Source organism: Scophthalmus maximus, chromosome 18, assembly GCF_022379125.1.
Source record: "Scophthalmus maximus strain ysfricsl-2021 chromosome 18, ASM2237912v1, whole genome shotgun sequence".
In the NCBI taxonomy this organism is placed as follows: domain Eukaryota; kingdom Metazoa; phylum Chordata; class Actinopteri; order Pleuronectiformes; family Scophthalmidae; genus Scophthalmus; species Scophthalmus maximus.
Window position 1 is genome coordinate 2,691,074 of NC_061532.1, and position 12,854 is coordinate 2,703,927.

At 43.2% G+C, this 12,854-nt stretch overlaps 1 protein-coding gene across 1 annotated transcript; it reads right to left on the minus strand.

The window, feature by feature from the left end:
- Window positions 1-1,925: 1,925 nt before the first annotated feature.
- On the minus strand, window positions 1,926-11,979 carry ufl1 (UFM1-specific ligase 1). The gene is made up of 19 exons (XM_035618170.2): window positions 11,771-11,979; window positions 11,423-11,568; window positions 11,014-11,042; window positions 10,793-10,890; window positions 9,874-9,988; window positions 9,594-9,724; window positions 8,922-8,980; window positions 8,686-8,832; window positions 7,405-7,580; window positions 7,141-7,320; window positions 6,902-7,028; window positions 6,703-6,825; window positions 6,363-6,483; window positions 6,105-6,271; window positions 5,641-5,771; window positions 5,416-5,496; window positions 5,243-5,328; window positions 4,327-4,507; window positions 1,926-2,383 (listed from the first exon to the last, which is right to left on the minus strand). The coding sequence occupies exons 1-19, from the start codon at window positions 11,845-11,847 to the stop codon at window positions 2,171-2,173; spliced, it is 2,388 nt and encodes a 795-aa protein (XP_035474063.2). The 5' UTR covers window positions 11,848-11,979; the 3' UTR covers window positions 1,926-2,170.
- Between the last annotated feature and the right edge of the window lie 875 nt (window positions 11,980-12,854).

Sequence of the window (12,854 nt, forward strand, 5' to 3'; positions counted from 1 at the left end):
GACCCAGAATGCACCAGTGCACACAGCAGCAGTGCTGGGTCCTCATCAACAATCGAGCCAGTGAAAGTGATTCACAGCAGACTTTTTCAATTCCCATAAATCCTGGTGATGGTTATAAACTAAAAGTGAAACTAGGCCCTTTCTTTGCAGTAGCACTATTGTCATTTATTAATAGTATTGTTAAATTGAGGATTATATTACTTCATCCACCAGTGTATGTATGCTGTAGATGCTATTTTGGAAACAAAAAGAAAGAGGTGTGTGTGATCCATGAGTCCAATTTCTCTGTAGTCGGAAGGGATTTGTGTGGTTTTAACTTTGCGTCTGTATTTTATGTTGGTATGAATCATATACAGAGAGTAGGAGGCTCCGTCGCTGAACCTCTCATTTTAGCACCCAGTCCCTCCTTTGACATCTCCCTCGCCAAACATGGAGGCTTTGGTGGAAGACAGAAAGCAAAAGGAAAGAAAGGAAGGAGAAAAAAAAGAATCTGGCCTCCGCTGGGAGATACCCGTTTCCATGGCGATGTGGAGCATGTGCTTATGTGTATGATGTACATATCGTCCTCGCCAGCCTCTTGTGCTGCCAGGACGCAGACAGTGTGTCTGCCTCCACACTGCACATGGGGAAAGTCACGTCAGGATCCGAAATGAAGGATGACATAAAGCCGTGTTCAAAACGTGAGAAAGTCGCCAGGTTAAATTTAGTGAGGATATTGATCCTTTAAGCGATCGATAGATTGGAATTATAGATTCCTTTGTTCTGTAAACAGGGTCCCCAGTGCTGGCCATAGCAGGGGGAATTAAAACTAAAGGGGATTTTAACAAACAGCATAGTGCATAAAATGTACCGTGCCACAATGTATTGTTTAACTTTATTCCCCCCATTTTTAAAATTAATCATGCACATTTAGGGGACATCTCTATGAGTGTGTGTAAATTAGTGTAGCTTGACTCCTCATGGCTCCTTAAGTTCATCACGAGTGTAACGCTAGTGTGCACACTTTTGACCATGCAGTGTCTGCATCGTCTCAACCGCAATTGTGGTAAATTCTAAATGTGTATGTTTATGTGACAAATGTCAGACAGCATATTTTTATGGCCTTGAAAGACTACTGCTGTGCAGCTTTCGTTGGTTGTTGTTGCCCCCTAGTGTTAAAAAGTAGAACTTGCACATAGAAATCCAAACCATCAGGTGTTATATTACACACAGTTCCCTAAATTGCCACAAGGGGGAGACGGGCTGCAAGTTTTTTCCCATGCGCTGTTCTTCTCTCAAAGAAATCCCATGGCGATGTGACTAAATGATCTCCACCATTATTCCTCACAACTGTGAATTTATGGCAATGTTCCCAACATGATATATGTATGAGTCTTTCTATGAGAGGTAGACAATATCAAATTCAATTTGATAAGACTAAACATTCACTTTCTCTTGAACAATCAACCACATAACTAAACAGCAGCAGAATGTGGGTGCTCTCAGGGGCCGTAGATGTTGTACTTCTCAGGATTCTGAACTCTTCTAGAGCTGACGTGTTCATTTAGAAGTTCAGTTCGACAACTATTCTAAATCTACAAATGCACTGGTACTGGAGCTTCTCAAACTTCTGACCTCATCAGTTTACAGCAGGCGTTACCTGGGGTTCTGCTATAGGAAGACCCACTTGGTCAGTCGGACAAAGCTTGTGGGACTGTTGGATGGCCCTGAAGGTGGTTTCTTCCTGAAGTGTTTGCTCATTGAGGGAACCGTTTCTCCTTATATTATTGTGAATCCTCGACCTTATCATGTAAAGTGCCTTGGGATTATATATGTTGTGATTTTGCCCTATACAAAAACAACTGAATTGGAGATTTGTCAGCAGAAAGCTTCAGCTGCTGTTAATAACATGAAAGCTCATTAACTCTACAACACGTGACCATGAATGAGGAGGGGATGAACCTTTAATTAATGTATGTAAATCATTCATGCTAATTGGGTTTTACAGTGGGACATCTCACACAGAAATTCCCTTCAATAATTTAGAATTATGTCCACATGGATAAATCACAAAAATACAGTATTGACAACTGATGCAGGAGTCTTGGAATTATTTATCCGAACATTTAAGACCTTAAAAACCTTCATCATAGATCAGTTCGCACATTCACTTCTCTCCTGTTTGAAATGTTCAGTCCTCGGTGAGAGACGTCTTCTTCTGGGACAGCACCAACTCCTTCACCTGAGGCGTCAGAGCCATGAGTTGGGAGCGGACGCTCCGCGCCTCCTCGTCCTGCTCGTGCGCCCTGTCGCCCTCGGCCTCCTGCTGCTTCTTGGCCTGACTCTGGCTCACCAGCTGCTTCACCACCATGCTCTGAAAGGCCGATAGCAGCTGCTGCTGCTCCTGCAGCAACACAGGGACGCAGGGAAAAACATTTCAGCAGTTGAACTTGGCGAACAGATGCTCCGCCACAGCCACACAGGCGAAGATTACCGACAGCTGCTGTGTCTGACAAGTGGATGTAAACAATCTGAAGATAAAGCGGCGCGTTGCCAACATTTGCTGACGCGTTTTAGAGCACACAGAGTCAGGAGTAAACACGGCCATTATGACTGAGATAACGTTGTACTATTCTAGGTTTCACACACCTGTTTCTGGAGCACAAATGAACAGCCTGTTCTGTGCAAAAACATATTTTGTGCAATCTGTTACACTTACACACACAAAATCTCCTGTTTGTGTTTCCAGTGTTTCCTTGCTGAACTACAGGGAGAATGCGCACCTGTAAGCAAACTCATGACCCAGACAAGGGGAATAGGCGACACAGATGGTGAGGTAGTGAACTGAAGTCCGATTGTAGAAAGTGAGAAGAACAATGATAAGCATTGATGCCTCACACAGCGCTTGCAAATTCAATTTTTGTCTCGCTCTGGTGACCAACTCATTTTATTTCCTCAGTGGAGGCACACAACACAGAGAAACTTCCCCTTTGCCCTGAGACAGTGCATCATTTATTAACAGACAGACTGAAACCTGAACTGCAAATTCACTACTGCAGCCAACTCTGTTTCTAGTGACCTCACTGCTCATCCCTCCCACACACACACACACACCCTGCGCGAGAGGGAGGGACAGCTGCGGATGGAGTGTGTGTTTTCTGTCCCACTGACAGTTGAGAGCAGCAGCAACACGTCGCCACTCGTACTGCTTCTTTTTATTCGTGATCCCGCTGCACTGGCCACCAAATAACACTGTTTTCCGGGCGTCCACCTCCCCTACAGGCGTGTCTATCTCAGTGTCTGAGAATTCATGCTTTTTTGTTCTTTTCTCACCTGTCGCCATGATTCACCATAACAGAAGAACAATTGCATGCCAGGCTCATTAATATATAGATGAGCATTCCTGAGGTGATTTGCATTAACTATTTATGGTTACAAATGGGCGTGTACAGGGCGGGATATGAGGCTGATTCCCGTAAGTTCACTTGTAGGTGATCTGTGATTAATAAAGGGAGAATTGCGCACAGGTGTGCGTACGCACGGTTTTAGAAGTCTGAATATTTTTTGGGGTGTATGCCATTTTTGGCTTTTGGGCTAACGTACACTTTTAGTAAGGATCCTACGCACAGTTTTATAAATGAGACTAGACAACTTAGCCTGCTAATGTATTAACTGACGGCTCAAACAAGCTGTTCCACTCCAGACCACTAGGTGGCGAAAAAAGCAGAGTACCATACAACAGTGATGAGGCTATTTAAATCGAGCACTACAACAACAGTAAAAAAAAAAGGAGATTGAAATTGTGCTGCTGTTGACCAGAAAAGAGACGAGCAATAGTAACAAAGTGTTTTCAAAACAACCTAAACACTCGATTTAAAGGAAGGAAAAAGATTTTACAAAAAATTGGGGAGATTAAGCGGTTGAACTAAATGCTAGAGGACTTTTGTAAAGTACAAGCCACCGAGCAGGGACTTTTGGGGGGTAAAAAGATTTCCCAAGAACTTAATTTAGAAGGCAGCAGGGTGCCGTAATTGCAAGGGTCCAAAAGCAATTGGACACTTGGCTACTAAAGGTTTCTTAGGCTGCTGTTCTAAACTGACTGACAGTTGAGAGTTGACATGTAGATTGAGGGAGAGTTATCGTCAATATGATAATACAACAATATATGTGTATATATATATATATATATATATATACAGTATATATTAATACAGTGATTATGTAGTTATTATTTAAATTAAGTCTGTCCTTATTTATCACCTTTTTGAGTTTGTGTGTTCGTCAGTCAATGAAATGTGGCTTTTGCATCTTATCAGTGCCCTGATCAACAATGAGTGAGAGACATACTGGAGGTATTCGGCCGGTGAGCGTGCCGATGATCTGGGGCACGCAGCGTCCCGGAGCGTGCAGCATGCTGCTGGTGCTGGCCTGAAACAGCAGCACGCTGGTCAGGTGGAGAACCAGCGCCGGGTCCTCCGTCTCCTTCAGCTGCTCGGTGAGAGCCTGGCGGTGCAGGAACAGGGCCTGTCTGTCAAACAACACAAACACATACAGCACATTTACAAGGGACCGGTGATTCTCCTTTCTGCTCCATACCTTCATCACCACAGCATAAGCTTTGCACGATTTATTTCAAACTGCCTGTTATGCAGCCGTTCAATTCAGCCTCTAACTGAAACAGATAACATTAGCTCAACTCTTTTTAAGAGGCATCCTTAAAAGCCCACTTTCTTCTCATTGGCGAAACATCTGGACATCCGCCCAGGGGCAGAGCACCGGGTGCTTGTCAACACAGCATCATCCTCTTCTCTGAAGAAAGCAAATTGTAAAACTAAGTAATTAAAACGGATTAACAGATCTTGTTTGTAAACTTGTCGGATCCGACCTCACGTGATGGAGTCCAGAACTGACAGTAGACGGCAACAGAGACTACAGCATAACGTCTGATTGGCAAAGATTGTCCATTACATGCTGGTTTTGTGACATACCAGTGGGTTTATTAATCACAACTTGTATATAAAGTTGATTTCATGATGATTTTCCTTCGACTTGCTGCAGCTCCAGGATTTGTCGGCGAGACGAAAAATTGGGCTTAAAATCGTGTAGTGTGAACTTAGCATTACTCCAAATTTAAGCAAATATTTAGCTATTTGTTCTTCCTTCCACTTTCTCCGACGAACCTCCTCTGAACACACACACACACATTCGGATTGAACGCACCATAAGAACAAAACAACTAAAAGGAGATCAAAGTTTTCCCAACCTCTCCTTTTTTTTGTCTCCCTTCTTCAGCAGAAATCCGCACACTTCGGCACAGTTCTCTATGTTGGTCAGGAAGTCTTCAATTGTCTGTGATGAAAACAAGGTGAACACTGTATTTAGATCTTATCTTTCATATGGAGGCAGCGTCTGACACGGGAAACATGCTGCACTTACTTTGCCATTCAGGCAGTTGTGCAGCTTCATAAGAGGCCCTTTGGTCTCCTCGCACAGTTTTCCCAAAATCTTCACTCGGATCTGAGGCGACACGTCCGAGACATTCAACATGACCAAGTCCCACAGTGCATTTCAAACAATGACACACAGTCTTGATGTGAAAATGAGAAACACCCGCATATTATATATAATAATATGTATAACCCCATTTAACTGTGTGCTGACCTCGTTGGTGATGGAGCTCGGGTTCTCTACAGACATCATCAGGTCGGCAGCCAGGGAATTCACCAGGATGTTGGTGACGTCTGTGCACACGGTCTTCAGGACATGCTTGGCAATCTGGACCTGGGTCTCATCTGCATGGGCAAAATATGTCCGTTCATATAATGGATATTTACAGGGACAAGTAAGGACCTATTTTTCTGATCCGACTGAATTTTAACTAGGTGTGTCTATTAAAACAGTTCCAGGTCTTCATAACGTCTTGGTGATACCTGTGCAGGATGATCATAGCAATCCTATATATGAACGTCTAAGAAATGCTGATAAAGCTGGATTCTTTGTACTCTTCCCTTATTTAGTGTGTGAATTTTGACAATGATAATAACTGTGTCATTTCTGTTTCTTCAAATCGAGGTCTGATCAGTGAATTGTGGATTTTTTCCATTGGTGGGAGGAGCAGGATTTACCAGAGAAGAACTTGGTGCCCTTCTCAAAGAGTCGGACGTTGTTGTACAGGTTGGTGATCTCTTCCTGCAGGTCCTTCATGCTCTTCTTCTTGCTGGCCCCCGACGGGGAGCTGGTGGAGGACATGAAGACTGCGCGCAGCACCTCCTGATAGGCTTTAGTCAGAGGCCTGCGAAGACATGAGTTGTAAGATAATGGCCTCGCTGTTCTTGCTGCACTTTGGAAAAAGTTTTCACTCCAGACAGAAACCTGTGCGTTACCTCACTATATGCTCTGCCAGCTCAGAGAGGATCTCTTCAGGGCAGTCACTCACTCTCTCCTCTAAAGCAGCCACAATCTCCTCCTGGGCCATGAAGGGGGCTTCAGTCTGTCTGCTACGATCTTAGAAAAGGTAATACACAAGCTAATTAGTCTCCCAGGGCAACTACATTAAACATTGTCTTCCATGATAAAAAAAAAAACAGGCTGAACAACCCAGGGGAGAGATTTCAAGCCAACCAGCCATTATGGTCTTGTTACAGTAAAATGCCTCACTGAATAGGCTTAATGTGCATAAAGAGACATTATGATCCGCTGAAGACAAAACGGCTTCAAGTGTACTTTGCTGTGAAGGTCCGGTTTCCTCATCACTGTCCTCATCTCTCCTGCCTTTCTTCTTGGTTTTACGGATCCGGATTTCTCTGGCGTTGCCTCCTCCGCCTGCCTTCACGCAGCCGCTGCCCTCTGAGAGACAGACAGGTAACAGGTGACATATGATCGGAGATAAATAACATGCATTTTGTTTCTCAAGGAGACAAACCTGAAGCTTTCTTCCTGCGTTCAGCTTCTCTCTTTTCCTTTTTAGTAGTTGCTGTGCCGTCTGACAGCATGGACGCCTGCTTTAAATCATCCTCAGTTATCAGAAACACTGGATTGTTCTTGATTTCCTAAAAAAACAAAAAAAAACCAGACATTGTACTCACTGCTGTAAAAAGAGTTATTCTTTCCAGCTATGTAAGTGCAAAGAACTTTCTGTGGCGAAGTGTGACAGTAGAAGACCTTCTGAGCTTTCTGCTGCATGGCTTCATCGAATAACGACAGACAGTTGGTGATGAACTTCTCACTGACGACGACTGTGCCTCCCAGCAGTCTGGCAGAGGACTGGATTTCAGTGTTCCTCATAGCCTGGTTGATCAAAATCCCGACGTCCTCCATAGACAGGCAGCTGGGCAGAATCGGCTAGAATGAGAGCAAGAAACTTAAGAAACTATTTTAAGCAATAACAAAAAAGAATCGCCGCAAACTCCAGCACTGTGTGAGCACCTGTATGTCAGTCCATGTGGCTGAGCTGACAGCTTCCTCAACAGACGCCTCCACCTGGTCGACCAGGCCCTGACCCACACAGGCCGCCCTGAGGAACAGCAGCTTGTTGGACTTGAAGCGTTTCTTGATGTAGCTGGAGGGGTCTGGGATCCCCAGCCTCACCAACGCGTCGAACTCTGCGGGAGGAGTGGTGCACCAGTTATGCTCAACACTTCTACGGATACTTCCCACAGCTACTGGGAAGCTGGATTTGATGTGATACAAGGGGATCAACAGGAGTCATGCCGTAAGCCATTTTCATAGAGATCCAACTATTATGACGTTAAGATGACCCCTCATTATGCTGAGGTTGCTTGTTTACGCTGCACCAAAAAAGCAGACATACCGCTCCAATGTGTGATTTTAGATCGCATGCTGGCATTCTGGAATCAGACGCGTGGCGTGAAACACAACAGCATCAACCTCTGTCCCGTCATGCCAATCCCCCTTTTAAATAAGCTGTTTCCAATGCAGGAACTTTCCCCAGGAATAAGGGCAATCAGTGAACTTTTTATGTTTTAATATTTTGTCCTAATTGCATATCCACTAAATGAGATAAAGCAAAAATCGTTTTTTTTTATTTGCCCTCTTCAAATAAACTGAACAATGTGAAAAGCATAAATCCAGTCTAATCTGCTGTTAGATAATGTTCCTATAAAATGCAGTTGTCCCAGGATTTGTGCATTATGCATGTATGGCTGTGTCATACTGATTGTACTTGTGTACCCGTTTCTTTTTATGTTTTCTTATTGTCTTTTATGTCTTTGAATTGTACATTCTAACTACTGTTTGTGAAACTGTAGACACGTTTACCCACAGGGACTTTAAAATATATTTCATTTCATTGAAAATTTTATTACAGCAAATCTGCTCACAGCAGTGTCTCAATTTATTTACCTCCAGTTTTCCATTAAAAATAGTGAAGTTTACTAAAGAATATCTGCATTCAGTGCATTACAATCACATTTGAACAGTTGGAGTAACCACAGCTTGAAAAGACAAGGTATTTTAAAACATGGATGCAGCTGCAGATAAGTTTGTTTGTTGATGCTTGCCTTAACTTGATCTGGTTTAAGGTTTTTTTAAAGGAATTTCATGAGGAGACTTAAAACTTTCTGCAGAAATAACGCAAGGATCAAACCACACTGCAAGATCTATAACAATGCAAAATGTGCTTAAATGGATTTCTGTTGCAATTTTGTCATCACAGTCCTTTAGGTCATCACATAAAAACAAACATACCTAAATATCCATTCTGCTGGAGGAAAGAATCCACCCAGGCATTCTGCGTTTTGGCGTAAATATCGGGGATGTACACAGCTTTGTCCTGTCGCCCTCCGACCACACATCCTTTCAGACGTCCAGTATTCACCAACTCCTCCAGGACAGCTGGCAAGGACAAAACATGTGATTCAAACAAACTGCTGAAAAACGGTTCAATTAAACAACAGTCAAACATAGGAGGAGTCTCTCCTTACAGTACAGGAGATGTTCTTGAAATCCAAATGCTCCGATCAAGCTGCTGACGGATGTCGGCCTATGGGACAAAGAAAAATCTTTAAAATTCAAAACAACACAACTAAGGAAGACAATTGATCTCGTAAAGGGAGGTTTTGTATTCTTCTCCTGCGTCCCAGTGTTCCTAGTCAGAGTCACTAAACTCTCTCCTTTGCACAAATCGATTGTTTTGATGACTACCAGCCCAATGATCTGTAAGGCGACATGTTCTACCCTGTTTGTGTCAAAGTTTAACTCGTAAAAGTGTTACCAAAGACTAAAAAGGATTTCATACTGCAGCAGGAAATCATCATGGGAAACAAGGGCAAATTGAATGTGTTAATATTTGTATTAGGGCCCAAAACAATTAGAAAACAACATGTCATTGTAGTGGTGCTGCACTGTGACATAGATAAAAAAGGATTTAATTAGAAAGTACCTAATTGTGATCATTCAGATTGAGTCAGGTATTATGATTATTATTATATAGGCATTATGATTCTAAAATCAAACAAGTGTTCTTCCCCTCTAGAGGAAAGGCCGACTTTTTTCATATCTTAAAATAAAGTAACTGTGACAAGTTGTCCAATATCACTTGCAAAAAATGTCTTTATAAGAGTGGTTCTTGTCTGAAACATCCGAACACAGTTTACCTTGTGATGGCACTAAAGAGCCCTCGTATCCTGGCTTTGTGTCGAGCAACAAAAGCTGGCGTGAATATGACTCCCCTGTTGTACTGGTCCATCTCTCCTTGGATAAGCTTCCCGAGGCGCTTCGACAACTCCTGGCATAGACAGCGCACACACGTCATGTTTCTTTTCAACAGTGAAGTCGGAAACCAACTTGTAGATACACAAAAGTGGAAAAGTGCTTTTTATATACAAGTCAACTTCCAAAAGGAATCCTTTGTCTCATGTATTGTATGTTTCTCACCTCGTTTAAGAAATCTCCGGGAAGGTCGTAGCTTTTGCACAGTTCTGCAATACTGATGAGACCAGCCTCCTGCAGTTTGTCATTCACCTCCTCGGCTAAACGGTCCAGGTACGAGCTGCGAACAACACAAGCTGATCAAAAACTCCCACTTCTGGTTAGATTCAACAGGTTCCATTCTTTTTTCATCTTTGTCAGATGTTTTTGTGTTTCTTACACCATGCAATGGGAGACAAAGTAGAAATAGAAGAAGTTCTTATAGCAATCCAGTCTATATTTATATTTATTTTACAGTCAATTTAAGGGGCCTGATATTCTCTGACCCACAGAGCACTAACGATGGTCATGTCTGCCATGACAAACATCTCAGCTGACACAAAACATAACACCCATATGGGTTCAGACGTTCATCTGGAGGCATATCCAGTGTAGTATACAAGGCTGATGAAGGCTGATGACCTCTTCAGCTGTTTACTTTGAAAGGAATTCATTTATATCACTACAGATCTGATGTCCACTAGGTTGGACATTGAATTTAATGAATCCATTTCAAGAAAGTGAGGTTTGCATGTGTATAGATTATTATTTGAAGGGTGAAAAACTCAAAACACTCCTGTCGGCTATGCTGGTGTGATGTCACACTGTCACCTAGCTACTTATCAAAGCTTAACAATTATTGGTTATTTTGAGTCTACATCATTGTTAAGCCAAAGTCTACATTTAATATGTACTTTTTAATATTTTTTAATTGGCTTAGAGTGTCTAATAATAATAATAATTTTATTTATATAGCACCTTTCAGAAGTAGCTTCACAAAAGTGCTTTCACAAGAACACTCACCAACACCTGCAAACAGTGCTACAGAACACATGAGGGCAGTCTGGACTCCATCACCAGTGTTTGAAAAGTGTCATATACTCACCCATCAATAAGTTGTCCCAGCACAAGCTGAACCCCTTTATCGGACCTTACGATGTCACTTGCTCTGTTTTCAACGTGGACCCAGTCCACGTTGAGAATCTGGGGGGGGGGGGGGGGGGGGGATCACAACAATATTTCCAGGATGTTTGAATAATGGACTGTCCTGGATCTTTGCTTTCCGTTGGCACATGGTGCAGGACACAGGATGTTGATCATACACACCTGCTGGAGGTCGACGATGTTGATTCGCCCTGTGAAATAAAATGATATGAAAGATTTACTGCAGTCATGTCTCCATCTGAACCCCCGGCAGTGGCGCAGGTGTTAGAGCGGGTCGTCCACTAACCAGAGGGTCGACAGTTTGATCCCCCGGTACTCCCCCCTGATGGCTGTGGCGGCAATGTATGAAGGATGTGTGATAGAAAAAACTGGGTACAGAAGCGTGAATGGGTGAATGTGACTTTGGGTGGCCGATGAGGCTAGATAGGCGCAATACAAATACAGTTCACTTACCATTCTGAATATACTATAGGTAACCATATTTTACATACACACTATTCATAATATTGATCCCGAAATGACTCGTCCACCTATGTGTGGTTTACATGTTGCGTCCGGCTGCGACACTGACCTCCGTGCACGTACAGCTCATCTCGGATCTCCCTGCTGATCTGAGCCGGGGTGATGTACTCCTTTCCATCGAGCGTGTGCACCACATCCAGCTTCCTCTCCTGCACCAGTTTCGCAATGATCTCAATACAATTCCTCTCCGACAGCCTGCGGGGAGTGTCACAGTGAGTGTCAGCGTTAGCGGCGTCACCCTCTCCGCCTCTGCAGACATGTTCTCCTTAGGCGGCCGTCAGCGGGCAGAGGGGACGATTCACCACGCTCAGCGTTTAGAGATACTTTTGAATCAGCGCTTGGTGCTAGCCAACATTAGCATCGCTGCTAGCAGCCCGCTAGCGCCCTGTGCGGTTACCTTTGCACTGTGTCAGCAAACTGCGCTCTCTGGAAGTCCGCGGCGAGCCGGCGAATTTCCTCCCAGTCAGCCGCCATGTTTACAACTTTGTGTGCCCGTAAAGTTAGTCTGCTGTCAGAGGTTCGCTGGAGCTGTTCGCTGTGACTGAGAGTCGGCTAGCTGGGAGAGCTGGGAGAGGACCGGGAAGACACGTCAACACACGGTGACGTAACGACGGTGGGCCACGAGGGACAAAGCTCGGCGTCCCAGCGTTTTCCGCGCTGACTTTAATCGAACAGTAATCAGGTCTGCGGAGTCCACACGTACTCACGTCAGTACAGTGGAGGTAGACTGGAAGTGTTGAACTATCTATACATACAGAAATATCAACTTAATGAGGACAAAGGACGAATATTAATGTGCTCATAAATGTAGGTAGCCTACGTTGTTTTCTTTCCTTCAATTGTTTTTTATACTAACATATGTACATCAAATGTACCATTAACTTTTCATAAATAATTATTATTGTTGACAATATATGACAAAGAAGAGTGTGGCAGATGCAGACAGTACACAGGATAATAGTAATAGGTTAACTTGTAAAGCACTAACAAAAGAGCACTTATTTATGTACGTATATAATGACTTATAAACATGTCAGGGAATTGATGGACAGGTACACAACCCAGACCTGGACCATCTCCATGGATCTTTTTCTCCAAATTCCCCTTTATATCACATTCCTCTTTATACCACAAAATTAGGATTTAAAAAAATGTTGATATCATATAATTATGATATCAACATTTTTTTAAATCCTAATTTAAAATAATCCTAATTCTGCATTGAGTGCCTCCATACTAGTTTCCCCATTCATCCCAGCAAAAGAAAGCTCCATAGATAAGACCTTTATGAGAGGGTGATGGATAGATCTTTTCGCATCAGTGTATGCTGAAAGCCACAGCTGTCTTTGGCCCACATTATCTGAAGAATGAGAGTGAAACAGTCGATATGTGCAAAACAAGAAGCGTACGAAAAACATGCAAGTCTGATCAATGATTACCAGACTGAAGAAGGCAACATGTGTTGCACATTAATGCGTTTA